This window comes from Arabidopsis thaliana, chromosome 5, assembly GCF_000001735.4.
Source record: "Arabidopsis thaliana chromosome 5, partial sequence".
Classification (NCBI taxonomy): Eukaryota; Viridiplantae; Streptophyta; class Magnoliopsida; order Brassicales; family Brassicaceae; genus Arabidopsis; species Arabidopsis thaliana.
The window spans coordinates 1,769,489-1,795,034 of record NC_003076.8 but is presented as its reverse complement, the minus strand read 5'-3'; the positions used below and the strand labels follow the sequence as shown (position 1 = coordinate 1,795,034).

Sequence of the window (25,546 nt, the reverse complement as noted above, 5' to 3'; positions counted from 1 at the left end):
TTCCAACGTTTATGAGTATTTTTCGTTTTTTTTCTTAAAAAAAGGTTCCTAATGTATTATTATGTACGGTAAAGTTGAAAGTATGATAAAATACAAAATTTTATTAACTTACTAGAATTAGCTCCTCAACGTATTTTGTGCAAACTTATTCGACTATATACTGTGTTGTTGGTCTTGTTTAAGAGGTTTCAAAATGAAAATAACACATTTGAAAGAGTATTAGGATTTGATGAGTCAAAATAGAGGGAAAACGTTACATTTTGGTTTAAATAGTGATTAGAAGCTCAATTTCAGTTTCATTTGCTATCTACACATGTGAGATTTAGAAACATATTAGTGTTGAATAGTGGAATCACTACGCTTAACACAATTGTAAAACATGAATCGAGAACCGATCCTTAGATCACCATGATTTGATATCCATGATAGAGTGACTGAGTGAGAGATTTAGGAGTGGAAGAATTAATATTTGTGTATAAATTAACTTCACATAGATTCGAATCATTCGTCTAAACTTTAAACTATTCGAACTCTAGAAGACATTACAATTCCTAACTCCTGCTGCCTTCGAATTAATTATCTACTTTTTATTCCTAACTCCTGCTGCCTTCGAATTAATTAGCTGACCACTTTTCCGATTCTTAGCTTCAGCGGCCCTTGAAGTCATTTGACCCCAATATATCGGAGCCGAATATTATCTAATTTGTTTTCTAGGTAATAATATAAATTTGGAACTCGTCTAGCGATAGTTTAACCGGAGATTTAACACGAGAATCATCTCCCATTAATAATCTGTCGACAGTATGATCGGATTCGCAACCGTAAACTACTAATGATCGGATTCACAACAATATAAACCTACAATAGGTTAAACACTTTTAAATTCGTTAGCTATAACTAATATTTTCTGCATTAAGATGAAACCTAAACAACATACGACATAAAAGCATATAAGAAGTTGGTCCAACAAAGTGGATAAGAATACTCTAAGCATGCATTATTTCTGTCCTCTTTTTCTGTTTGTTAACATGTGAAAGCCATTTCTGTTCTTCTTCTTTTTTGATAAAATTTATGTTCACTTGATGTCGGCATATATGTGTCTGCATGTATGTGGGTGGAATATCAAATCTATCCGCCGAAATTAGAATTGCAAGTGATTTTTATTCTTATATCCCAATGTTTTTTATTATTGTTATACGGCGAATCTTACTAGATTTGGAGAAGATAAAACGCAATCAAAATTAAAGAAGAGATTGACGTGGAATATGCTTCATTACTGTTTCATTTCAGCTTGCTTTGCTTTGCTTTGCGACCTCTCTTTTTTTGTTGGAATATATCAATTTATCAGATCTATTTTGATATGATTTAGCTTCACTTCACCGTCAAAAAATCTGCAGATATATATATTTGGCTGAGGTCGGAATTTCCGGTAAAAAGATGAAATATATACATTCTTTATTGGTTAATTAGTAGAGAGACCAAAATATCAATATCAGGTTATATATATATATATATATATTCTAAAGAAATGAATGTGCTATATCATAAGTCGACGAAGAATAAGGTGGGAAATAGATTCCATGAGAAGTTTCTACAAATTAATCCCCACAATGGTGGACTCTCTTAATCAATCTTTTACCTGAAATAATTTTTTATTTTTATCTGTTGTGATCTTAGATGAACCATTATATTTTGTATAGGTTAAATGATCATATGTATAGTATAGCATTTTACATTCCTGTAAACCACATCAACGGCATAAAATTTGTTTCACTATCCAACATTATCCGTATATAAATGACATTCTCGGACCCAATACCAATAGACTAGACATTTTCTTATTTATAACATCAAAAACCAAAAAAAGGTCGAATAACCATTATCCTCCTACAAAATCCTCCGATATATAAAAGATTTTAAAATGAAAGTTTAATATTCGAGATTTGAGGATGTCAATGAATAAACCTTTAGTCCATACTCCATAATAATGGAAGTCAAACTTACAAGTCTTAGAATAAAATCAAAGCGACATTTTCGAGAATAAGTCGATAGTGAGTCACATGATCGAATTATTTAATTTAAAGAAAACGAAGAAGATAGAGATTGTTGTCAGTGTAATGTGCCAAAGATCAATAATAAAAACGAGAGTTTAATATCTTCATTGTATAAAGGAAGAAAAGAAGAAGGTAAAAGAACTTATCCAAATGACAAAATAGAAGAAGAGAAGAAAGAGTACAAAAGTAGTAAAAGCAAAGTTTATCCATAGCATCTACGAGAAAGCACACGTGGCGGTGAGAAGAGAGTCGAAGACGGCGGCAGAGCCACGTGGGGATCACGTGAACCCATCTCCTTCTCATCAGAAGAAGTTGGTTATATAACGGACCGTTGGGGAGTTAATTAGGGCAAAAACCAAAACTATCATTATCCATTTCTCACTCATCAAAATATCAACATTCATTTCTCTCTCTCTTTCTCCTTCTCTAGTCTCTCTCACAAGAAATTCACATTGTGAAGTTTAGTTACTACATATACTCATAAAATGGACATCAAGAAAACCAAAGCTGCTTCATCATCGCATTCTTCTTCATTTGATAATCTGTTTGGTCCGAAAGGATCAGCATCTGCTTCTTCTTGTTCAACTATACTCGACTCCATTTTTCCTCCTCCGGTATATCTATTTACCTTTGCATATGTATATGTTTTCTTTTGTTTTGAGAGAAATATTTATGTATATATATATGTTGTGTTAGTTAGTATATGCATATATAGATGCATGTATATATAGTTCGATTATCTTTCATTTAATGAACATATATAACGGTTGTGTGACAAATTTCGATGAATTTACTTGTAATTTGTTGGTTTTTACATATTGAACAACTCGAATAAACCTGAATTATGACACACAATTTGTGTTGATTTTCTTTGGGAATGGATAAGGATTATACAAATTGATAAAGAATTTTCCCAACCAGCTACACGACAAGTATGCATCAGAACCATGCATGAATCTTCTTGTGGGTGCATATACATATATGTTTGTGTGTGTGTGTGTGTATGTGTATGTGGTCTATAGGTTTTGTTTCTTTTTTTAAATAAAAGTTAATTTGAGGGTCCCTTAATTTGAAGCCATTTAATAATGTAGGTAGCAAGGAAGAAGGGCAGTCACACTGCTCCTGAAGTTCAAGGCAACATCTCTCAAGCCACTGGTATTGTATACAGCTTTCTCTCTTTGGGTTGAATTTCCAAAATAGTTTTCAAATTTTGTAAATATTAGAAACCAATTTTAGGGAGATAAATTAGTAACCTCTAGTAATTTATAGTTTTCTTTTTAGGGATAAATTAATAAGTTATATCAGGGTATATGTTGAAATCATCTGATTTAATTATGAAAGTAATATTTTTTCATTTACTAAAGATACACATCAGGGCCAATCTTTGATCTAACAAAAAAAAGAAGGCTATTTGAGTTTTTTTTAAAACGTCACTTAGTTTTCACCAAGTTGTTTTACAGAAATGTTAGTTGCAATAACTCTTTCTGCAAATTATAGACCTTTTGATTCTCATTTCTTCGAAAGTTAAAAGTAGAAACCAAAAAAAAAAAAGTAAAAAGTAAGAAGGTGTTGATGATTTATGGTTTTTTCTTTCTTTCTTTTTGTTGTGTTTCCAAAGATGAGAGGAGCAGCCATGAAAAGAGAGAATCCTCCTACTATAGCTCATCCATTTACTACGGAGGCCAGCAACACTATTCACCTCCACGAACCGATGGTTCCTCCACTTCTCCATCTCATCAGCCCAAAGAAACCAATGATCGCACTGACATAACCACCTCTACTTCAAGAGGAAATTGGTGGAAAGGTACTTAATTACTTAATTATGCCGTGATTGCTTAGTAATGATCTCTATTCTCAAATCACTCTTCTCAAGTCAACAATTAATGGATTGTTTCATTAATGCAGGTTCTTTGTATTACTAAGATCAACCTAACTACTAGTCTACTTGATTTCGCAATGGCCATATGTATCCACTGCATTCATATCAGTAACTTTGCAGTGTGATCTTCGGGTTTTGTTTATATGCTCTTCATCTTTTTCGTGTGTAATCTTACATGTTGGGGATTGGTAGTTAAAGAGGGCGGTTAGTGGACCGCATCTATGACTAATGTATCGCATACAACAAGTAATCAAATACTCACAATCATCTCAGTAACAAGTCATACCATTTCATGATCAATCATCATTTTGATTCATATTTTTATTGAAACCAAGTAATACAACTGTGAACATGTGACAATTTAGACTGGTTTTGAAGAACACGTCTATTGCTTTCTGTCTGCTGCTTCAAGGCAGAGTATAAGCTGCAAGAGAACAAGTTAAAAACATTTGATAAGCAAAATTGCAGCTGCAATGAAATAGAAAAAGTTAATAAGCTTTTTATGTCATTACCTCCACATTTGTAACCGACGGGACGATTAGCGATGTTGCAGCGTTTAGGAATAGTCATCGAGATCTCTGGCTTTGCTCCGGAGCTCCTAGCTGTGGAAGAAAGCATGACAGCACAAAGGCATTTTGGATTCTGCCCCATCTGTTTCACTCGAGCACAGCAAATTGCTGACACTTTAGCAGATGTGTCTTGTGCAGCCATTGCACAAGGAGCCAACTTTATGGCTTCTCTGTCTGGAGGATTTCTCCCACATTCTCCAGCCCCATAAACCATGGTTTTAAGGCTGTAGATGCAGAGAACTAGGAGGAAAATGCGAGATAAAACATGGGTTTCCATTCTTGAGTGATGAGTTGATGCATATACTACTAGTTATGGAACCTAAGTTTTATAGCAACTGAAATTGCAGGAGGATTTGGAAGGATCAGAGAAATTCCACACAGAAGTAGTGGAAGAAGCACTAAAGGAACATAGTAATTACTTCACCTAATCAGTCGCATTAAGAGCCTCTAAGTGCATAGCTATTTTAATCTAAAGTAAGATCATGCTGCCCTTTAGTCTCTAAGCTAATCATTTGAACCTTTGAAGAAAGCAAAGAGGTATTTTTACATGACAAATGTAATAGCATAAACCAAAGAAAAAGCTTCCAAAAGTATGGTTTTATGAGCCTTCAAGTTTTAAGCTGAAAATTCACTGATCACCTCATGAGATCTAGATATATCAGGTTCCTTTTCTCCAGTCCTCAAAGCTATTTTTTCATACAATTATGCATACAAAGCAGTTCCCGAGATATGTGGGAATGGGATAGTATACAGAGGAAATCAATCATTCAGCTTAGTCAGAAGACACAAAACTATAAACAAGTGAAAAAACTCTATCCAAATGAGGAACAGAGAAAAGTTGTCTCTTTTTGATGAATGATTCCAAGTAGACTCTGCTTTATCAATAATCCAAGAGATCAAACCAAACAGGCATCAGAATCCAGCATAATCTCATACCCATTTCCTGGGATCAAATCAGTTTGAATGAATCCACCAGTTAATATTCCTGATAAAACACACATAAGTGCCTAACTCCAATCAAATCTAGAATATCATCTATCCAAAAACTCAGACACTAAACTTAAATCAGAAGCCAAACCAAGAGATTTACAAAGAACCATATCAAACATAGAATCATTCTCATTTCCATCATATCATCATCATACAAACATAACCCTAATTGCATCAACCATGGAATCAAAAACCATGTCTCTAACGAGTAAAAGCATATAACATAAGAGAAACATAGATGAAAAGTGCAGAAGGAACCAGAATCACAAGCGGCACAACAGCTGCATAAGTATGACCACTAGCACCACAGCCCAAAGTCCCAAGCTTGATCTGAACAACATTAATCAAAGCCAACATGAGAAACCCACATCCACAAACCGATCCCAAACCGGATGTAACCATCCCAAATCTAAGAGCCGTCTTGTTCACATAGTAAACCACAGGATCGATTCGAGTAGAGATGTGAAACGAAGAAGCTATGTTGAGCCTCATTGCTTGTTTGAGACCTAGAGCGATGAGACTTGAGAATAGGAATGATGCGAAAGAGTACACATGGAAGGCGACGAGATTCTCAGCCATACGAGCTGTGGGGACGCAATTAGGGTCGGTTACGAGGCTGTTGTCTGGATCGGTAGGGTTCCAAGCTAATCCGATGAATACGGCGAGTGTGAAGAGTGAGTTCACGTTGACGATTCCGTCGAGAGCTGTGATGTGAATACTCGTCGTCATTTTTCTCTCCGGCAGATCCGGCCAATCAGAGAGAGAGCTTCGTTCAGAAAGGAAATAAAAAAGGAGGAAGAGATTTAAAAAAAAAAAAAATCGCCGTTGCCGGGGATCGAACCCGGGTCACCCGCGTGACAGGCGGGAATACTTACCACTATACTACAACGACATTTTGTAGTGGGTTACAAAAAGAAACATTATAATCATAACTTTAAATTATACACGTTATTGGTGATTGTTTACCAAATAAATAAAGCTAGTAAACCAAACCAGAACAAATTTGATGAGAATATTTGTTACAACCACTCTCATTTTTGTCTATTTTGTGATCTGATTTGGTTTGCAAAGATAGACACTTTACCATTCCAAATAAGACAGAAACTACAAGTAAATATCAAACAAATCAATCCATGTCTGCATTAATTATACACTCTATTGAGTTTCTTCTATTAGCTTTTAAGAGACAGTGTACTTTGGAGGACCCTTTTGATGGACTGATGTTGAGTTTCTTTTCTTCTCTTCTTCCACGTCTTTGCTGATTTGGTTAATCACTGCTGTATCTGCATTATCTGACGGATTAACGCATATTTTCAGTTTTGATTCCATGCCAAGATAATTGTTCAAGACTCTTCTCACTCCATATCCTCGAGAAGGAAGACCTTTCTCAATGATTTTGTTAGTGTCCTTGCTGGAGTAAGGTGTTCTCCTCTCTCCTTTCTTGGGGCTAATCATTGAAGGAGAGAAGCCTGGTGTTGTTGAGAAGCTTGTTCTATATGGAGTTCCTGATGCAGATATTAGATAAGGGAGTGGTACTACTTTCTTGTGAGCTATAATGCTGCTGACCGCTGGACTTGACAAAAGATTGTTATCATCTGATTGCTTTGTTAAGTCGTCCACGTAGAGTAAATCATCGATTCGTGCTATGATGTTTGATGCTAAGCTCTCCAAAGCCCTTGAGTAGCTTTCGAGGATTGATTTCCCAATATCCTGAAATTTTCAAAGGACTGAATATATAAGAACAAGCAAAGCCATTTTGTACTGTAATGTATTTAGAGGATTTGTGTGTCTGGACCTTGTTCCATTGAATCTTGCTTATGTCTAGAGAAGTCTGCGTTAGAGAAGGAAACCGCTGCTTCAAGCAACGTAAGAGAGTTTCCGATCTCTCCACAAGCAATCCCCTTTTGTCACCAGCAGCCATTAGTTCTTTGACCATTTCCCATGTTAACTTTGGAGTAGTGCTTGAAGTATTATTGTTGACTCCAAGTTTTGTTTGAACTCTTCTCCTCCAAACATATATCGAAGCTTCCACACGGTTTGCGATATCAAGAGCAATATGCTCAGAGGACAGATCAAGGCAATCGAGAAGAGACTCCGCAGAAAATTTGTCAGATGTTACATACCTGTAGATAACATCCCCAAGGCAGGACCTACCGTTCTGTACCAAAAGTTTAATGTCAGAACAAAAAAAAAACCTTACAATGGTTTTTATAGGGATGTTTTGAGTTAAAGATGTAGACCTTTGGAAGGGTTTCAAGGTATGATTTAGGAACATCCATTTCGGTTAAAGCAAGGCTGTTAATAGCCATTGCAGCTTTAAGTATCTGCGTCGCACATTCCCTCTTATGATTCAATTCTGTTCTTGCTTCTTCAGTAAGACCATTCGGTGCTAAACGAGGAACAGGCAACCACCATTTCTCCTCTTGGCGCTGAATCTTTCTGCGGAAAGAAGCTGAGCCATCGTTTTCCGAAGCAACGATCCCTTGATCAACATACCAGAACTCAGTTTTCTTGAAACTCGCCAATATATCCTAATGCAAAAGAAAATTACATCAGAGATCAAAACAGGTTTCACTTGAGAGGATCATCGTATAAGAAAGTTAAGTGAAACTCACGAGAAGCATATTGTCTAGTTTACGGAGAGCAGGGAGGTTGATGAAAAGATCAAATCTTGGTCGACAAGTCATGACCTGAAGAAGATTCACAATTCAAACTCCAGTAATTGCAGTTGCAACAATCTTAAAAAATCAAGAGCTTACCTCAAACTTGTTGCCGTCTGGATAAGTTTGTGTTGAAGGTGTTAACTCGACGATGTGATCACTAACACTAAGAATCCACTCCATTTCCCTTCTCCACATCTCCTTCTTTTCGCTTGAAAGTGGCTCTAATCTCCATAGTTGCCCGAAAATCGTAGCTAAAAGAAGAAACATCAAATTCAACACTTTGGTTCAAGCATTTTAACAAACACAAGATAGCTTCGTCTTTTTTTAAGACTTACCACAGAGATTTGTTATGGCGTTGGAGATAGCTAAAGCCGTACACACACCTTTACCAGAACCTGACATATCTTCACCAAGTAACAACTTTGCAAATCTCTCCTTCATCATCTCCACATCTAATCCACAATCAGATTAACAACAACAACAAAGAAAACACATGAGATCTTAGGGCTGAGTAAAAAAGTTTCAATTTTTGATTTTTTCTCACTAACCTGCAGAATTCATCTCTTTCGCTTTAAACCCAGAATCATCGTGAAGGGTTAATTTCTTATGATCAAAATTAACACTCTCCTTCGAATTTTTCCGAAATGAAGCTTTTCTAATCGGCCAACCCAGAATCTGCGACGGTGGTGGTGGTGGAGAAGACGAAGCGACGGTGGTGGTGGAGGAGCTTTCGTAGCTCGCTCCGCTAGTGCTGCTTCTCTCCTTTGACTCTGTAAGTATATCTTCCATCGATGGAGTCAAATTGCTTCTTTTCTTCTCGATCCCTGCGCAGCTCTTCACTAAATTCTCCATTTTTAAAAACAAAATTTTGAACTTTGAAAACTGGTTTCTTTTGCAAAAGACCCAAAAGAGTTTAGATAACACTCACTATAAAGGTAAGAACATGGCTTTAGTGAGAGCAAAAGGTAAGAAATTTGAAAAAAAATCGGCTGGATATAAAGTTATGCTCTCTGTTTCTCTTCCTCAGTCACGAGTAGAAAGAGAATATATTTGACTTTTTTTTCTTTCAAAATATTAAATTATCTTTTTGGCGGACAAATTTCTTGAATGGTGTGGATATTACGGTTCTGCCCATGTTTTAAATCAAGAATTTAGTATTTTACCACAAATAGCAATTGGTGACTCGGTGTGGTTTATTAATTACAAGGCAATAATTAGTTACGTAAATGAGACAGGTGAATTTCCAAAATTGACATGTTAACTAAAGAAATCTTACAAGATGTAAGTACGTTTAATTGTTTGGAAGTAATAACTTCAAATATAAGTTTTATTGTTTTAGTTAAACACGAATATAGCTGTATTCAGGGTCTAAGATAAGTTTTTTTTTATTTTTTAACATTGGGTCTAAGATAAGTTTGAATTTCAGTTTATAAGATTTTATTGAACGAAAAATGGCAACAAATATCAACAAAACCACTTTCTGAATATTATTGAATGCAGAGTAGACCGGAAAAATGTTCATACAAAAGAAAGTGGAGACATTCTTCTTGAAGAGTACCAAAATTTAATGTGACATAGGCCGCCAATATTAAAGTAAATAAGTAATAATTAGGAGTTTAAAAAGGATTAAGTGGATTTAATGCAGCCATCTTTTTGTTTGTTGTCAGGAAATAATGCAATGGGTAAGTGAGTGGCATTTTCGTTAATATGGATGTCTGTAGTGTGCAATATAGTAATCTGAGGTTTTAATTCAAACGCATGGTCCCATATCGATTTCGTTTGAAGTTCGTAGCCGTTTAAGGGCCTAACCTCCCACAATTAGGCGTAGCTTAATGACTTTGAGAGCTTAATTATCTAATTTAAATTAGTTTTCCTACTTTCTAGTTTCTACGATAACAATTTGATATCCTTTATAAACAAAATTTGTTAGGTTTTTCAAAAAAATGTATAGTTTCCATTGCGTTAAAAAAAACAAAGAACAAACATCTGTATTTTTAGGATTTTGTTACGTCATAACGACTCATGTCCATTTGTCCATCACATCTAACAATTCTAAAATTTGAACTTCGATAAAGCAATACTATTGATTACTAGTCAAAATAAAGTGAAAGGTTATGGACTGTCTAAATTCGAATTGTTAAACGGATGTGTTTTACAAAAATTCAAATGAACTTATATGTATAAGGTATAGTACTTTTATTAAAGTGACAGTTTTTGACTTTTTCGACACAGCACTCACCTAAATTTTACTTTTCCCAAATGTTGTAACTTTATTTTTATTTTTTTAAAAAAGGTATTGATATCGATCTATATTGATAACTTGATATACTTACTACTCTCTTAATGACTCTTACAAACTTTTTTTGTTATGTGTCCCGCCTTCTACATTCAATCTCGGTTTTCAAACCCTTTGTCTTCAAACTTTTTATGTTTGGCATATACAACTTTTATAGACTTCATGATTGAAAATTTTCTTTCTTACGATATTTCTTTAAAAAATCTCATAAGAGGTTTGAATTTAAAGGAAAACGACTGACCTATATATAGTCTATAGACTCTTTATTTGGTTATGAAGATATTTTTTTTAATTACAGTATCAATGGAGATTAGACAAAAGTTTTGGCGCCCTCTTGTTCAAGTCCATTACTTCTTATACCCGAGCATGAACTCTCTCACCTTCTATAGGTGCAAAATGCAATTCAGGGACGAATGCTCCATTCAAGTTAGGTAAATATAAACTATTGCCCTCAAACCCTTGATCCAACAAGTAAAAATCAAACCAAGATATCGTGAGAGTTCTTATAGTCCAAATAAATGATTATGTTTGGTCGGTGTTGAGATCTAAGCTAAGAAAACTAAGGAAACTATCTAAACGACTAAACCTTGCTTCAATTCTCATATACTCAGTAGTAATGAATCATTGCTTAAGTTTGCAATTGAAACTATCTAAACATGGTTGAAAGCATGTTGTGCTGCCCGCATATAGATATCTTAGATCTAAGTACAAGTTTAACCTACATAAACTAAGCCTTAAGCAATAGGGTTGTTTAGCCATATGCCAATTGCCAACCTCAACCCTAGAAAATATATACTCACTAATCATAATAAATACAACCATAAAGTTCATAAGAAGACAAATTGGTATATGTGAGATTGATAGTTAAAATCTCATAAAATTATTGAATCAAACAAATATTATAGCTGAATAGAGGGTTTTTTTCTAGAATATTCATAAACTGTTTTATAGTTTAGACTAATAAAATACATTTTGCACAAAATCAAAATCAGAATCATGTTTGGAAACGTGAAAACGTTAAAGTGGTAAACGATTTTATCTTCTGAAATCTGAACGGTGAAATATTGATATAAATCACGTTTTCAAGTAATTGAGAACGTGAAAAAATCACGTTCCAACTTATTTGAAAGGGGTTTTATTGTTGCTGCTATTTATTTGGTAAGAAAACTATTGAAGGATGAATAAGAAGAAGACAAGAATAAGAAGAAGAAGAAGAAAAGATTGAAATTAGAATAATCTCAGGATTCGTCGCTATCCCAAGAGCAAAAAAACAAATGAAAACACGAGAAACGTGAAGATACAGCTCCCGTCTCCTTTATCCAAATTCCAAACCTTTTTCATTTTCCCAGGAAAATTGAGTAGTAATTAGAAAACTCATCGTCCTCATTGAGCTGCAGATCCCATAATCTCTCTCGCCAATCATCTCCCTTGCATCTTAATCAAAGGTATGTCCTTCTTCTCTCCCCTTCCAATCGATTGGTACATCAATCGTAAGGAACTTGATCACAGATTTCTCGATTTTAGATGTTGGGGTTTTGATTGGGTTGAGTCACATCTGAATTTCAGCGTCATTGGTTGGCAACTGCGAGACTTTCTGGTGCCACTGAGATTTTAACAAAATTGGGGTTTTCGATTCAAAAAGTCTTTTCTTTTTGGGTACTTTTCGTTGAACCCTTTTAGGTAGAGTTTCTGTTTTCGAAGAAAAAGTCATGGTTTTAAGGGGTTTAGGTTTGAGGTAGCTTCAGTTTCGGAATTTAGCTTTGACTGGTTAAGGAATTTGAGCTTTATGAGTTTATTCGTCTTCCTATCTTGATGATTCTTCCGTTGTGTTGCATATTCAGGTGTATTATATCCGCAACAAGATCATTAGAGAAGGCTGTTACAAGTTTGTTTTATGACCGCGTAACAGCTCACTTGGTAATTGATGTGGCCTCTTTGTTTTCTGCTTAACAAGCTATTAAGAGTTGAGGAGAGGAATCAGGGGATATTAGACGGAAATGGAGATTCGACTTTTCCGAAATACTGCCTATTCGATGATCCCTTGGTGAGTGATGGAAAGTACAGAGATGCAGGGTTGCCATCCTCGTCCCACATGGATGTAAGATTGATCTTTGTAACTTAGGAAATCTACAGTTGCTGCAACTTATCGTCCTCTTTTGCCACATTTATGGTCCTTTGTATTGCTATTAGGTCCCTCATGTACATCAGTTAGCTTCATGGGATTGCGGTCTCGCTTGTGTTCTTATGGTTCTCAGAGCAAGTGGCATCGCAAGCTGCACTCTTGAGGATTTGGCTGAGATATGCTCCACAAATAGGTTTGTATATACCTTAATAAATGGTCATCAGCAGTGTAATCCCATTATATATTATTTGCCCTATCTGCTTCTTCAAGATGAGAACATTAGAATGCTATCTCAATACAATACTTATCATCGACTTTTGACATTTCTGCAGCATTTGGACTGTCGATCTCGCATATTTACTGCAGAAGTTCTGTGTGGAATTTTCATATTACACGATAACATTTGGAGCAAACCCGAATTATTCCATAGAGGAATTTTACAAGGTATCTAAACTATAGATGGCAAAGACCTCTAAATTCTTGTTTAATAGTTTCTCATGCACCATGTCATGCTGTGTGATTTAGTGAGTAAGTGAAATGTTGATGCTTTTCCGAACTTCTGAACATGCCTGCTTTTTCTTCTAAGTAGAAACCGTTCAAGATGTTCGTTTTTGGCAATCATGATGCAGGAGCAGCTCCCTGAAGATCTGGTGCGTGTCGATTTGCTCTTCAGGAAAGCACATGAATCTGGCATTATTATACAGGTAAAACTGTTTGGCCAAACGTTGCTACTTGCCCCTGTCTTTAAAAAAAGTGCTGGCTATTTTTTGTTCCATTAGTGTTGCTTGAAATACGTGGGCAATTCTTCTACTCAGAGATACCACGACATGATCTTTTGTTGTAGACACTCCCCTTTCAGTCGTGCATTGTTTCAGGATTTTCTGCGGAAAGTCACTTGTCATAAAATCTTCCCTTGTGTAATCCATTATTTATATAGAAATCAAATTCAATCAACCTCTTCGTTTTTGCAGTGCAGATCAGTTAGTATCCATGAGATTTCTTGTTTGCTATTGTCGGGGAACTATATTGCCATTGCGTTAGTCGACCAGGACAAGCTAAGGTCGCTTATCTCTTTTGTTCTTCTTCTCATATATTCGCTCTAGTCAGATCCCTTCATCAAAAAATTTGGATGTGTGCTGCTTCTTTCATGTTCTTCACAAAATTTGCTCATTGACAGTCTTAGCCTTTTTCCGGAAATGTTATTTTCCCTTGATTAAGGGTGTATGTGCCTTTCTTGTTTCAAGTGCTTTTGTGCAAGAAGTATGATAAAGAAGTTGCATAGTGTTCATGCTCGTCTTTTACTGTTGCAGCAAGTCTTGGTTGGAGGAAGTGCTTGTCTCTGGTCTTCACTCCAGCAATTCTTGTTACACTGGTGAGAATTGTCCCTTAGCCTAGACTTTTCTCTTCCAAAATGGTAACCCCAGTTTCACATCCTTGATTATATCTTATGTTGATAATCCTGTTATAATCATTGGAACTCCGGGAACTTATGAAGCCAAGATCAGACAAAAAGACTGTTCTTTAACTAACGAAAGCTTAAATCTAGAAGCACAAACGGTAAAGACTACATTAGCAAAATTTCTTACATCAACTTGTTTCCTTCATGTTTTCCAATAGGTCACTATGTCGTGATATGTGGCTATGATGCTGTTAGGGATGAGTTCGAGATCAGAGATCCCGCCAGTTCCAAGTAATGTTTTGTTATATCTCATTGCTTCAATACTTACAAATCGGTGCTCTACAGCATTTTCTTGGAAATGTTATATCTGGTTGCCATGTTCATCGATCAGCAATACACATTGAAACTGTTTAGTAATGAGTTAAAATCTAAACATAATGGGAAGAGAGATTTAGGTTGGTTTATACTAAGATATTCCATCTTTTAGATGCGAGTTCTCATTACTATTTAAGAAGAGAGTTTCGCTAAGTAAGAAAGAGCACGTATGCATCATCTTGGAACTAGTAAGAATTGATAGAGAAATGTTTTGCAGGATACATGAGAGGATCTCGTCAAAATGCCTGGAGAATGCCCGGAAATCGTTTGGCACAGACGAAGATCTTCTCCTGGTAATCTAAGGAAACATTAATAGTTGGCTTTGGCTTGTGTTGTAATGGCTCTGTTGTTGATGTGTTGGTAAATTGGATTTGTGCAGATAAACTTGGAGAATATGAGGAACCAGAACGGATATTAGAATAGTTGTCATCATCATCATCAAATCAGTTCTGGATGAGAATGAAACCTGAGTGTTTTCTCCCAGAAGAACATGAGGTGAAAAGTATACGTCTCTATACATACGTCTTTACATATGGATGCTGCCAAAGAAGAAGGAAAAGATATACATATGTCATGAAATATCTCAGTATCTGTTTGCGTTTATGAGATTCTTGTGTTGGCAGTTATAATTCCTTGTTGTACAAATTGGTGAATAGAAAAGATTTGATTGATTAAAGTGTTCGAGCAATAAGAGTGATTCCACCAAGCTTTGTCAGTTTGTTGATCAATAGAAAAAAAAGGAGTAAAATCGAACGTACCGGAACGAACCGAACCATACAAATACCGGATCTTTAATCGCGCCCTACCGTGGAAAATGATTCGAATTTATTAACCGAGTTTAGATTCGGACCAAACTCAAACATTTGTCAGCAAAGATTCGTTTGAAGATAGTTCATCTTTATTCCTTCCCCTAGAACCCTAGAACTCCCAAAACCCTCTACTACTACACTTTCAGATCCAAGGAAATCAATTTTGTCATTCGAGCAACATGGAGGATGATCGTGTTTTCTCTTCGGTTCACTCAACAGTTTTCAAAGAATCCGAATCATTGGAAGGAAAGTGTGATAAAATCGAAGGATACGATTTCAATCAAGGAGTAGATTACCCAAAGCTTATGCGATCCATGCTCACCACCGGATTTCAAGCCTCGAATCTCGGCGAAGCTATTGATGTCGTCAATCAAATGGTTCGTTTCTCGAATTCATCAAAAATAAAAATTCCTTCTTTTTGTTTTCCTTTGTTTTGGGTGAATTAGTAATGACAAAGAGTTTGAATTTGTATTGAAGCTAGATTGGAGACTGGCTGATGAAACTACAGTAGCTGAAGACTGTAGTGAAGAGGAGAAGAATCCATCGTTTAGAGAGTCTGTCAAGTGTAAAATCTTTCTAGGTTTCACTTCAAATCTTGTTTCATCTGGTGTTAGAGATACTATTCGTTATCTTGTTCAGCATCATATGGTTTGTGATTTTTGCTTTATCACCCTGCTTTTTTATAGATGTTAAAATTTTCGAGCTTTAGTTTTGATTTCAATGGTTTTTCTGCAGGTTGATGTTATAGTCACGACAACTGGTGGTGTTGAGGAAGATCTCATAAAATGCCTTGCACCTACATTTAAAGGTGATTTCTCTCTACCTGGAGCTTATTTAAGGTCAAAGGGATTGAACCGAATTGGGAATTTGCTGGTTCCTAATGATAACTACTGCAAGTTTGAGGATTGGATCATTCCCATCTTTGACGAGATGTTGAAGGAACAGAAAGAAGAGGTATTGCTTTATCTTTCCTTTTTATATGATTTGAGATGATTCTGTTTGTGCGTCACTAGTGGAGATAGATTTTGATTCCTCTCTTGCATCATTGACTTCGTTGGTGAATCCTTCTTTCTCTGGTTTTTCCTTGTAGAATGTGTTGTGGACTCCTTCTAAACTGTTAGCACGGCTGGGAAAAGAAATCAACAATGAGAGTTCATACCTTTATTGGGCATACAAGGTATCCAAAATTTTAACCTTTTTAGTTTTTTAATCATCCTGTGAGGAACTCGGGGATTTAAATTTTCCGCTTCTTGTGGTGTTTGTAGATGAATATTCCAGTATTCTGCCCAGGGTTAACAGATGGCTCTCTTGGGGATATGCTGTATTTTCACTCTTTTCGTACCTCTGGCCTCATCATCGATGTAGTACAAGGTACTTCTTTTACTCAATAAGTCAGTGTGATAAATATTCCTGCTACATCTAGTGCAGGAATATTGTAACTAGTAGTGCATTGTAGCTTTTCCAATTCAGCAACGGACTTTACTGTAAGTTGATATCTAAAGGTTCAAACGGGAGCTAGGAGAATAGCATAGGGGCATTCTGATTTAGGTTTGGGGCACTGGGTTAAGAGTTAGAGAATAATAATCTTGTTAGTTGTTTATCAAACTCTTTGATGGTTAGTCTCTTGGTAATTTGAATTTTATCACAGTGTTTATGGTCTTTGAACCAGTTAATGTTTTATGAACAGATATCAGAGCTATGAACGGCGAAGCTGTCCATGCAAATCCTAAAAAGACAGGGATGATAATCCTTGGAGGGGGCTTGCCAAAGCACCACATATGTAATGCCAATATGATGCGCAATGGTGCAGATTACGCTGTATTTATAAACACCGGGCAAGAATTTGATGGGAGCGACTCGGGTGCACGCCCTGATGAAGCCGTGTCTTGGGGTAAAATTAGGGGTTCTGCTAAAACCGTTAAGGTCTGCTTTTTAATTTCTTCACATCCTAATTTATATCTCACTCAGTGGTTTTGAGTACATATTTAATATTGGATCATTCTTGCAGGTATACTGTGATGCTACCATAGCCTTCCCATTGTTGGTTGCAGAAACATTTGCCACAAAGAGAGACCAAACCTGTGAGTCTAAGACTTAAGAACTGACTGGTCGTTTTGGCCATGGATTCTTAAAGATCGTTGCTTTTTGATTTTACACTGGAGTGACCATATAACACTCCACATTGATGTGGCTGTGACGCGAATTGTCTTCTTGCGAATTGTACTTTAGTTTCTCTCAACCTAAAATGATTTGCAGATTGTGTTTTCGTTTAAAACACAAGAGTCTTGTAGTCAATAATCCTTTGCCTTATAAAATTATTCAGTTCCAACAACACATTGTGATTCTGTGACAAGTCTCCCGTTGCCTATGTTCACTTCTCTGCGGCTGTGAAAAAAGGAGAGGTGATCTACCAAGGGTACAGTAGTAAATACAGCTAGTTATTCTTCAACTGTTTCACTCAATTAAAGCCATGAATGGAACAAAGCAGCAAACAAATAGTGAAATAGATAGGAAGTTAATTTTATGACCCAAAAAAAAACTAGCGAGGATAACGTTTATAACGCATTATTTGATCAATGTAACTCCACCTCTGTAAACAGTGCTACGACAGATGGGACAATCCTGACTTTCTCTAAGCCAAGAGAATATGCAATTCATGTGGAAACTATGATTGCACTTGGATAAACAAACCACGACTTTATCATCATCATTATCAACCTTCTTCAAATCCTCAAGACATATCGGACAACATAATTCCACGTCCACAACTATGTCTTTAATCATCGCCGCAATCTCCCGCGGACACATTGGCGGCTGAGGTTGTGGTAACGGTAGAGGTGGTTGCGGTCTCTGGAATCTAAGATTAGTTCCACGACAACCATCGTTAAAGGTTGCATACCTTATGGCAACAATGCCATACAAAACGAAGACGATGACCATAAGAGTGAAGTCTTCATGTAGATGATGATGCGTATTGTTTTCGATAGATGCGGGAGCTGGTGACGGCGGAAAAGATCGCATGATTGTGTGAGTGGAGTGGGTGAGCTCAAAAGAAATGGTGCAAAATAATTTTTGGTATCTATAAGTAAATCCTATGTTAGTGAGGTTTATATATTATAAGCATTAAGCCATTAACTAATTAATTACGGTAAGTTTGTGTGTTGCAAGAAAATAGGAAACTAAATTGCACCAAAAGAGGAAGACTTTGATAAGTATTCAAATACACATATCCATTTGAGTGTGTCATTGTTTAAGGTGTCAATGACTAGGATTATACTAAAGCCAAAACCGTCTGATAAAAAACCCTAAAAGCATAATTTTTTGTGATCCATAGTCCATCAATATATGTGCATATTTTCAAGTTAGTTAAGATCAAGTTTTATTCCCGAAAATAAACAACAACTTTTATTCCAACGATGCCAAACACAAAGGAACAATTTCGTGAATACACGCAAACAATTGATCAACTTAAAAATGAGGACAAAAAGAAACAAACACTAGAAATATGTTATATAATCAATCAAATGTTGTAACGATCGATACGCCGAACCTTTTGGTTTAACGGATCTTCCTACATTCTCCTTAAGAATTTCCATCCTCTCTCGGATCGCTTTTCCTTCAGTTTCCGAAAATAATCTTCTTATCATTCCCTCAATCACATTCCTCTCAATCCGACCCTCTAGATGCAGCCCAACCATCCATACATCACTAACAAATCTTGCATTAAGCAATTGGTCCCATACAAAAGGCATACATATCATAGGGACGCCTTCAAAAACACTCTCAACCGTCGAGTTCCAACCATTGTGTGTCAAGAATCCTCCAATGGCTTGATGCTTTAGAACCTCTTGTTGTGGGGCCCAATTCACTATCTTTCCTTTCTCATGAAGCTGTTCGATCCATTCTGCACCATGGACTACCGAACCACCCCGTACGACCCACAAGAACGGTTGGTCGCTGTTTCTTAGAGCCCAAGCAATCTCCATGAATTCTGCTTCGCCAATGGTCGAGATGCTCCCAAAACTCACGTAAATCACGGATTTGTCTTCTTGCTTGTCTAACCATGGAATGCAAGTCTCGTCCACTGTGAACAAGCTACTAGATGAGCCTGGGAAGTAGCTATGAGAAGGTCCTATCGTAAAGATTGGGACTTGATAATCTTCACGTGCTTGACTCAGTGAGTCTTGGTCCAACTCTTCACATGTGGATACAAATATAAGACCTGAAGACGCTTTTGTTGTTTCCAAAATCATATTGGAGTACGAGTCTAGTTGCTCCGATTCTTGATCAAGAATTTGTAAAAGATCTTTCTTTCGAAGGGGTGGAAACTCCTCAACTGGATCATCACCTTGTTCTGAATCTGTAAAACAATTGAGATAAAATCAAAATTTTCTTGATTGGAACTAACACCACGAAAATAAATTTGTTAATCTAGAAAAATCTTATATATTATTGCCAAAAGATTCTATACTTACATGTGCATTTTTTGTTATTAGCAAATGAAAAAGACTTGTATTCACAAATGAAACCAAAATTATTAATGTAAATTCATATGTGAACAACAAATGTTGATGGATTATATTTTCATATGGTTTTTTGGTAGTCGAAGTATACTATAGACCGAGACTCAAAGTAATCTTCGAAATTTATAGAAAAATGATATTTTTGCTATATAAGATTTCTAATGAGTAATGACCAAGAAAAGGCCAAAAGTTGAGGTATTCGTATGAACTTGCCTGTAATAATACTTAACAAATAATGTTATTTTCAGATTTATCAAAAGAAGATCGGATCAAAAAGGTCAACACTCAACAATATAGGGAAATGTTGGTAATCATATAAGAAAGCTTTTGGTAAAGTGAGAAGTAAATAATACCTTGTAATGGAAGATACATTTCACGACGGAGTTGAGGAAGAACAAAATGGTCCCGAAAGAAGGAGACTTTGTAGGTGTTAAGGACCAATCTCGGGAGATTGAAACTCTGAGCAACGGGCTGTGTGAATATCCATCCAGAATCATCGATCAAACAGCTAATCCTCTGTTTCTCTTCCCCTGTTTCTGAATCTGCAGACTGCAAAAGTTTAGTCAAACATTCACGAAATGGAGACTCACAGCTTCGGTTGAGAAGCGTTAGGAGAAGTGTGATATCGTGAGTTCTTGTCTCTGTTTCAGACAAGCCATCTGGGATCTGTAAGAAGGTGAACAGAGGGTGGTTTGAAGCTTTTGGCGCATTGAAGCGCGTGTGGATCACAGTGATGGAGAAACCTCTTGAGTGGAGGATCTTCGCTAGCTGAATCATGGGGTTGATGCATCCTTGTAATGGAAGTGGAAACAGAATCACTCGTAGGCCATTACTCTTATCCATTGAAGCTTTCTCCTTTTGACCTTCTTTCCAAATGTAAATCTCCTGATATTTCAGTGAATGGTGTAATTCTTTCCCTTTTGATAACAAACATCTATATATAACATAAAGAAATTTCCGAATCTGGTCTTTCTTTATTAGCACTTCGCATTCTTTATTACTCGAGAGTGAGACAAAACTATACTCTTCATGATGTGCTAATAAAGAAAGACCAGATTCGTTTTCCCTCTAGGGCATGTAACTAGTGGTCTAATTTATATTTGATTTTCATTAGTTAAGGGACATAAAAAGACAAGATGCGTTTGTATTAGTAGGTTGCAAAATAATAGTAAAAAGTTGCTGAAAACGTGGCTGATAATTAAGTGGTAAGTATATATGTAAATTCCAACTTACGAAGAAAATTTTATTCTAACAATACAAAACACACAAAGGAAGAAATTTCTGATACACAAACAATTTATCGGTTGAAAAACTTAAAACACAAAGAAACAACATGTCAGTGGCTAAAAAGATGATATATAATCAATCAAATTTTGTAACGATTGATATGCGGAACCGTTTTGTTGAAACGATCGTCCTACTTTCTCCTTAAGATGTTCTATCCTCTCTCGGATGGCTTCTCCTTCAGGTTCCACCAATAATCTCCTTATCGCTCCCTCGATCTCATTCCTTTCAACCCGATCCTCTAGGTTTATCCCGACCATCCATACATCGCTAACAAATCTTGCATTTAGCATTTGGTCCCAACGAAAAGGCAAACAGATCATAGGGACTGCTTCACAAACACTCTCAACAGTCGAGCTCCAACCATTATGTGTCAGGAATCCCCCAATGGCTCGATGCTTTAGAACGTCTTGTTGCGGAGCCCATTTCACTATCTTTCCCTTCTCATTAAGCTTTTCCATGATCTCTTCCGGGATTGTCTCGATCCATTCTCTGCCACGGACTGAACCAACCCGTACGACCAACAAGAAGGGTTGGTCGCTGTTTCTTAGACCCCAAGCAATCTCTATTAAATCTGATTCGCTGATGGTCACGATGCTCCCGTAACTGACGTAAATCACGGATTTGTCTTCTTGTTTGTCTAACCATGGAATGCAAGTCTCGTCGGGTGTGGACAAGCTACTAGAGGTAGCTGGAAAGTGGCTGTGAGATGGTCCAATCCCAAAGATAGGAATTTTGAAATCTTCACGTGCCTGACTCACTGAGTCGTGGTCCAACTCTTCACATGACATGAATATAAGACCTGAAGACGCCTTTGTCATTTGTAGAACTTTGTCCAAGAATGGATCTAGTATATCTGTTTCTACATCAAGAATACGTACAATATCCTTCTTTCGAAGCGGCGGAAACTCTTGAACTAGATCCTCCTGTTCTGAATCTGTGAGAAAATTTAGATATATGTTTTTAGGTTAACGAGTTGCTTGGTCTATACGAAAAATGTAAGAAATAACAATACCTTGAAGTGGAAGATACACTTCACGCCGAAGCTTAGGAAGAACAAATTGGCAGCGAAAGAAGGAGACTGTAAACACACTGAGGACCAATATTGGGAGTTTCAAACTCTGAGCAATGGGTTGTGTGAACATCCATCCAGAATCAGCGATCAAACAGCTAATCCTCTGTTTCTCTTCCCCTGTTTCTGAATCTGCAGACTGCAACAGTTTACTCAAACATTCACGAAACGGAGACTCACAGTTCCGGTTGAGAAGCGTTAGGAGAAGTTTGGTATTGTTAGTTCTTTTCTCTGTTTCGGACAAGCCATCTGGGATCTCTAAGAAGGTGAAGAGAGGATGGCTTGAAGCTTTTGGCGCGTTGAAGCACGTGTGGATCACAGTGATGGAGAAACCTCTTGAGTGGAGGATCTTGGCGAGCTGAATCATGGGGTTGATGCAGCCTTGTAATGGAAGTGGAAACAGAATCACTCGAAGGCCATTACTCTTCTCCATTGAAGCTTTCTTCTTCTTTCTTGTTTGTCGACCCAAATGCAAAAAGATCTGATAAATCAGTGAAGCTATATCACACAAGAAATCATTTATGTTATTAATATGAGAGTGGACCCCTAGGCCCTAACTCTACGCTTCTCGATCGATGTGATGATAAAAAAAAAAAAGAAGATAAGATCCATTTTCTCTCTCTCGAGTGGAAACAAAATTACTCAGCTTTACAACTAACGAAGCACTAACAATTAACAAGTGCAAGTGGTTTAGTTTTATTTAATCTGGTTTAACAGGTAACTAACGTGTATCAAATAGTCGCAAGTAAATGTTTTTAAACCTGTATCCATTTGTAAATAAACATGAAAGTCTACGACTATGTAGTAACTAGTATGTATTACCAATACCATATCGTAAAAACAAAATAACTCAAACATATCCCATAAAAATGATTCAAAATATCACAAAAGCTGCTAAGGAAACTCAAGTTTTCAACCCAAAGATAGGGCGTCTACTACTATCAATAATATAACAGTTATGAAAAATCATGTATCTTGCTCTGTAAAGTCGCATCAAACTTAGATACTTCAGTTCTTTCGACCATGTCTCTCTATTCGATTAATAATTATTGCTCAAGTTCATGGACAAATGAGTGATTATTGTGCTCTGTTCTTCCTTTCATGGTTAAACTTTTTCAACATCTAGCAAACAACCAACTTTTTAAGAACCTCCTGTTGTGGTGCCCATGTCACAAGAGTGTTTGTGTTTATATTCTTGTTATTCCTTCTTCTGTTCACAATATGGTGCTTTCTCTTCTCCATTGAACCTTTCTCTTTTTAAGCTTCTTTCCAAGATCCGTTGGACTAGTAGGTTGCAGGATAATAGTAAAAAGTTGCTGAAAACGTGGCCTGATAATATAGTGGTAAGTATATGTGTATTCCAACTTAAGAAGAAAAATTTATTCCAACAATGCAAAACACACAAAAGAAGAAATTTCTGATACACAAACAATTTATCGGTTGAAAAACTTAAAACACAAAGAAACAACATGTCATATGCATGGCTAGAAAGATGATATATAATTAATCAAATTTTGTAGAGATTGATATGCCGAACCGTTTTGTTTAACTGATCTTCCTACTTTTTCCTTAAGAAGTTGTATCCTCTCTCGGATGGCTTCTCCTTCAGTTTCCAACAATAATCTCCTTATCGCTCTCTCGATCTCATCCCTCTCAATCCGACCCTCGAGATGTATCCCAACCATCCATACATCACTAACAAATCTTGCATTTAACAATTGGTCCCAACGAAAAGGCAAACAGATCATAGGGACGCCTTCACAAACACTCTCAACCGTCGAGTTCCAACCATTATGTGTCAAGAAACCTCCAATAGCTCGATGCTTTAGAACCTCTTGTTGTGGAGCCCATTTCACTATCTTTCCCTTCTCATTAAGCCTTTTGATGAAATATTCCGGGATTGCTTCAATCCATTCCGTGCCATTGACTGAACCAACCCGGACGACCCATAAAAATGGTTGGTCGCTGTTACTTAGACCCCAAGCAATCTCCATTAGCTCTGTTTCGTTGATGGTCACGAGGCTCCCAATACTCACGTATATTACGGATTTGTCTTCTTGTCTGTCTAACCATGGGATGCAAGTCTCGTCCGGTGTGAACAAGCTACTAGAAGAAGCAGGAAAATGGCTATGAGAAGGTCCTATCGCAAATATCGGAACCTTAAAATCTTCACGTGATTGACTCAGTGAGTCTTGGTCCAACTCTTCACAGGACATGAATATAAGACCTGAAGACGCCTTTGTCTTTTCCAAAATCATATCCGAGTACGAGTCTCCCTGCACCGAATCTGCTTCAAGAATCCGTAAAAGATCTTTCTTTCTAAGCGGTGGAAACTTCTCAACTGGATCATCTTGTTCTGAATCTGTAAAGCAATTGGGATACAATCAAAACATAATTTCGGGATATCAGCATTAATTCACCACGAAAATACTTTTTTTTTAAGACTGTATATTTTGGGACCAAAGAATTTTAATTTATCTCTATAAAATCTTTAATTAGTGTCTCTAAAAGACTTGTACTACCCTAATAGAACCAAAAATGCTAGTTTTGCTAAACAATGACCTTTTTGTAACTGAGTAGATTATGGACCGAAACATAGATTAAACCTCGAAATATATAGAAAATTGGGTATTTTTACAATTTAAAACACCCAATCTTGACATTTGCCAAAAAAAAGAAAAACATCTATAATGACCGATAAAACCAACCTTAGAAGTGGAGGTAGTAGTTAGATGTTTTCATATGCATTGCCAGTGTTAATGTACTTCGCAAAAAAGGCTATTTTAAAATATTTTAAAAGAAAATTGGACCAAGAAAGTCAATATTAGAGTAAAATATTGATAGATCATATAAGATGGTAAAGTGAATAATTACCTTGTAATGGAAGAAACATTTCACGCCGGAGCTGAGGAAGAACAAAATGGCTTCGAAAGAAGGAGATCTTATAGGTATTAAAGGCCAATCTCATGAGATTCAAACTCTTGGCTAAGTGTTGAGTGAAGATCCAACCAGAATCATTGATCAAACAGCTAATCCTCTGTTTCTCTTCCTTGGCAGATTGCAACAGTTTACGCAAACATTCACGAACCGGAGACTCGCAATTTTGGTTGAGAAGTGTTATGAGAAGTTTGACGTCGCGAGTTCTTGTCTCTGTTTCAGACAAGCCATCTTGGATCTGTATGAAGGTGAAGAGTGGATGGCTTGAAGCTTTTGGCGCGTTGAAGCAAGTGTGGATCACAGTGATTGAAAAACCTCTTGAGTGGAGGATCTTGGCGAGCTGAATCATAGGGTTGATGCAGCCTTGTAATGGAAGTGGAAACAGAATCACTCGCAGGCCATTACTCTTCTCCATTGAACCTTTCTTCTTCTTTCTGTTTTTTTTTCTTTTTCCAATCCAATTATGCAAAGATTCTATAAATTCAGTCAAGGTATATATGTATATATAATAACGTAAGAAATCTTTATATTATCACTGCTTGTTAGAGTGAAGACAATATTCTACGTTTCTCAA

At 36.6% G+C, this 25,546-nt stretch overlaps 10 protein-coding genes and 1 non-coding gene across 20 annotated transcripts; 3 read left to right on the top strand and 8 right to left on the bottom strand.

Annotated features, from left to right (window-relative positions):
• The first annotated feature begins 2,400 nt into the window (after nt 1-2,400).
• AT5G05965 (cell wall RBR3-like protein) lies at nt 2,401-4,247 on the top strand. Its single transcript, NM_147842.3, has 4 exons — nt 2,401-2,668; nt 3,146-3,209; nt 3,673-3,858; nt 3,960-4,247. The coding sequence occupies exons 1-4, from the start codon at nt 2,540-2,542 to the stop codon at nt 3,974-3,976; spliced, it is 396 nt and encodes a 131-aa protein (NP_680147.1). The 5' UTR covers nt 2,401-2,539; the 3' UTR covers nt 3,977-4,247.
• On the bottom strand, nt 4,202-5,497 carry AT5G05960 (Bifunctional inhibitor/lipid-transfer protein/seed storage 2S albumin superfamily protein). Its single transcript, NM_120678.3, has 2 exons — nt 4,446-5,497; nt 4,202-4,357 (listed from the first exon to the last, which is right to left on the bottom strand). The coding sequence occupies exons 1-2, from the start codon at nt 4,777-4,779 to the stop codon at nt 4,341-4,343; spliced, it is 351 nt and encodes a 116-aa protein (NP_568160.1). The 5' UTR covers nt 4,780-5,497; the 3' UTR covers nt 4,202-4,340.
• MEE60 (maternal effect embryo arrest 60) lies at nt 5,043-6,297 on the bottom strand. Its single transcript, NM_120677.2, has one exon. The coding sequence runs from the start codon at nt 6,219-6,221 to the stop codon at nt 5,694-5,696; it is 528 nt and encodes a 175-aa protein (NP_196214.1). The 5' UTR covers nt 6,222-6,297; the 3' UTR covers nt 5,043-5,693.
• A 15-nt stretch (nt 6,298-6,312) lies between these two features.
• Nucleotides 6,313-6,384, bottom strand: AT5G05945. Its single transcript has one exon. It is a non-coding gene; the product is annotated as a tRNA-Asp (tRNA).
• Nucleotides 6,385-6,434: 50 nt separating this feature from the next.
• Nucleotides 6,435-9,190, bottom strand: ROPGEF5 (ROP guanine nucleotide exchange factor 5). Of its 2 annotated transcripts, NM_120676.3 has the most exons (7): nt 8,704-9,190; nt 8,491-8,607; nt 8,252-8,406; nt 8,108-8,182; nt 7,733-8,023; nt 7,288-7,650; nt 6,435-7,202 (listed from the first exon to the last, which is right to left on the bottom strand). In NM_120676.3, exons 1-7 carry the CDS (start codon nt 9,005-9,007, stop codon nt 6,672-6,674), a joined length of 1,836 nt encoding a protein of 611 aa, NP_196213.2. In that variant the 5' UTR covers nt 9,008-9,190; the 3' UTR covers nt 6,435-6,671. The 2 variants fall into 2 exon arrangements, with proteins under 2 accessions (NP_196213.2, NP_001332731.1); NM_001342847.1 differs by having other exon boundaries at nt 6,435-7,650.
• Nucleotides 9,191-11,569: 2,379 nt separating this feature from the next.
• On the top strand, nt 11,570-15,165 carry GC1 (guanylyl cyclase 1). 7 transcript variants are annotated; one of them, NM_120675.5, is made up of 10 exons: nt 11,584-11,896; nt 12,293-12,549; nt 12,642-12,766; nt 12,906-13,017; nt 13,203-13,277; nt 13,545-13,633; nt 13,884-13,945; nt 14,191-14,263; nt 14,565-14,640; nt 14,727-15,165. In NM_120675.5, the coding sequence occupies exons 2-10, from the start codon at nt 12,376-12,378 to the stop codon at nt 14,763-14,765; spliced, it is 825 nt and encodes a 274-aa protein (NP_568159.1). In that variant the 5' UTR covers nt 11,584-11,896; nt 12,293-12,375; the 3' UTR covers nt 14,766-15,165. The 7 variants fall into 7 exon arrangements, with proteins under 7 accessions (NP_001331580.1, NP_568159.1, NP_001331576.1 ...); NM_001342841.1 differs by having other exon boundaries at nt 11,623-11,896; nt 12,018-12,549; nt 12,707-12,766; nt 14,727-15,061; NM_001342843.1 differs by having other exon boundaries at nt 11,570-11,896; nt 12,293-12,766; nt 14,727-15,062.
• Nucleotides 15,166-15,167: 2 nt separating this feature from the next.
• On the top strand, nt 15,168-17,488 carry DHS (deoxyhypusine synthase). 3 transcript variants are annotated; one of them, NM_120674.4, is made up of 7 exons: nt 15,168-15,533; nt 15,634-15,804; nt 15,892-16,110; nt 16,247-16,333; nt 16,422-16,527; nt 16,844-17,079; nt 17,165-17,488. In NM_120674.4, exons 1-7 carry the CDS (start codon nt 15,336-15,338, stop codon nt 17,252-17,254), a joined length of 1,107 nt encoding a protein of 368 aa, NP_196211.1. In that variant the 5' UTR covers nt 15,168-15,335; the 3' UTR covers nt 17,255-17,488. The 3 variants fall into 3 exon arrangements, with proteins under 3 accessions (NP_196211.1, NP_001330195.1, NP_001318486.1); NM_001342840.1 differs by having other exon boundaries at nt 15,205-15,533; nt 15,634-15,736; nt 17,165-17,483; NM_001342839.1 differs by having other exon boundaries at nt 15,205-15,533; nt 15,634-16,110; nt 17,165-17,483.
• Nucleotides 17,489-17,721: 233 nt separating this feature from the next.
• AT5G05910 (RING/U-box superfamily protein) lies at nt 17,722-18,177 on the bottom strand (the record flags this gene model as incomplete). The annotated part of the gene is made up of 1 exon (NM_120673.1): nt 17,722-18,177. One exon carries the CDS (start codon nt 18,175-18,177, stop codon nt 17,722-17,724), a length of 456 nt encoding a protein of 151 aa, NP_196210.1.
• A 365-nt stretch (nt 18,178-18,542) lies between these two features.
• AT5G05900 (UDP-Glycosyltransferase superfamily protein) lies at nt 18,543-20,700 on the bottom strand. The gene is made up of 2 exons (NM_120672.2): nt 20,033-20,700; nt 18,543-19,516 (listed from the first exon to the last, which is right to left on the bottom strand). The coding sequence occupies exons 1-2, from the start codon at nt 20,520-20,522 to the stop codon at nt 18,654-18,656; spliced, it is 1,353 nt and encodes a 450-aa protein (NP_196209.1). The 5' UTR covers nt 20,523-20,700; the 3' UTR covers nt 18,543-18,653.
• Nucleotides 20,701-20,847: 147 nt separating this feature from the next.
• AT5G05890 (UDP-Glycosyltransferase superfamily protein) lies at nt 20,848-22,620 on the bottom strand. Its single transcript, NM_120671.4, has 2 exons — nt 21,979-22,620; nt 20,848-21,900 (listed from the first exon to the last, which is right to left on the bottom strand). The coding sequence occupies exons 1-2, from the start codon at nt 22,466-22,468 to the stop codon at nt 21,023-21,025; spliced, it is 1,368 nt and encodes a 455-aa protein (NP_196208.1). The 5' UTR covers nt 22,469-22,620; the 3' UTR covers nt 20,848-21,022.
• A 677-nt stretch (nt 22,621-23,297) lies between these two features.
• AT5G05880 (UDP-Glycosyltransferase superfamily protein) lies at nt 23,298-25,508 on the bottom strand. The gene is made up of 2 exons (NM_120670.2): nt 24,910-25,508; nt 23,298-24,397 (listed from the first exon to the last, which is right to left on the bottom strand). The coding sequence occupies exons 1-2, from the start codon at nt 25,385-25,387 to the stop codon at nt 23,520-23,522; spliced, it is 1,356 nt and encodes a 451-aa protein (NP_196207.1). The 5' UTR covers nt 25,388-25,508; the 3' UTR covers nt 23,298-23,519.
• Nucleotides 25,509-25,546: the final 38 nt, after the last annotated feature.

Bases quoted from the DNA above. Each gene is read 5' to 3' on its own strand.
- AT5G05965 (NM_147842.3), top strand. From the start codon at position 2,540: ATGGACATCAAGAAAACCAAAGCTGCTTCATCATCGCATTCTTCTTCA. The intron at 2,669-3,145 runs GTATATCTATTT...TTAATAATGTAG, and splicing joins ACTCCATTTTTCCTCCTCCG to GTAGCAAGGAAGAAGGGCAG. The intron at 3,210-3,672 runs GTATTGTATACA...GTGTTTCCAAAG, and splicing joins CAACATCTCTCAAGCCACTG to ATGAGAGGAGCAGCCATGAA.
- AT5G05960 (NM_120678.3), bottom strand. From the start codon at position 4,779: ATGGAAACCCATGTTTTATCTCGCATTTTCCTCCTAGTTCTCTGCATC.
- MEE60 (NM_120677.2), bottom strand. From the start codon at position 6,221: ATGACGACGAGTATTCACATCACAGCTCTCGACGGAATCGTCAACGTG.
- ROPGEF5 (NM_120676.3), bottom strand. From the start codon at position 9,007: ATGGAGAATTTAGTGAAGAGCTGCGCAGGGATCGAGAAGAAAAGAAGC. The intron at 8,183-8,251 runs GTAAGCTCTTGA...AATCTTCTTCAG, and splicing joins CAGACGGCAACAAGTTTGAG to GTCATGACTTGTCGACCAAG. The intron at 7,651-7,732 runs GTCTACATCTTT...CTTTTGGTACAG, and splicing joins ACCTTGAAACCCTTCCAAAG to AACGGTAGGTCCTGCCTTGG.
- GC1 (NM_120675.5), top strand. From the start codon at position 12,376: ATGTGGCCTCTTTGTTTTCTGCTTAACAAGCTATTAAGAGTTGAGGAG. The intron at 12,550-12,641 runs GTAAGATTGATC...TATTGCTATTAG, and splicing joins CATCCTCGTCCCACATGGAT to GTCCCTCATGTACATCAGTT. The intron at 13,018-13,202 runs GTATCTAAACTA...ATCATGATGCAG, and splicing joins CCATAGAGGAATTTTACAAG to GAGCAGCTCCCTGAAGATCT.
- DHS (NM_120674.4), top strand. From the start codon at position 15,336: ATGGAGGATGATCGTGTTTTCTCTTCGGTTCACTCAACAGTTTTCAAA. The intron at 16,111-16,246 runs GTATTGCTTTAT...TTTTCCTTGTAG, and splicing joins TGAAGGAACAGAAAGAAGAG to AATGTGTTGTGGACTCCTTC. The intron at 16,528-16,843 runs GTACTTCTTTTA...TTTTATGAACAG, and splicing joins CATCATCGATGTAGTACAAG to ATATCAGAGCTATGAACGGC.
- AT5G05900 (NM_120672.2), bottom strand. From the start codon at position 20,522: ATGGATAAGAGTAATGGCCTACGAGTGATTCTGTTTCCACTTCCATTA. The intron at 19,517-20,032 runs GTATTATTTACT...ATTGTTTTACAG, and splicing joins AATGTATCTTCCATTACAAG to ATTCAGAACAAGGTGATGAT.
- AT5G05890 (NM_120671.4), bottom strand. From the start codon at position 22,468: ATGGAGAAGAGTAATGGCCTTCGAGTGATTCTGTTTCCACTTCCATTA. The intron at 21,901-21,978 runs GTATTGTTATTT...ATTTTCTCACAG, and splicing joins AGTGTATCTTCCACTTCAAG to ATTCAGAACAGGAGGATCTA.
- AT5G05880 (NM_120670.2), bottom strand. From the start codon at position 25,387: ATGGAGAAGAGTAATGGCCTGCGAGTGATTCTGTTTCCACTTCCATTA. The intron at 24,398-24,909 runs GTAATTATTCAC...ATTGCTTTACAG, and splicing joins AATGTTTCTTCCATTACAAG to ATTCAGAACAAGATGATCCA.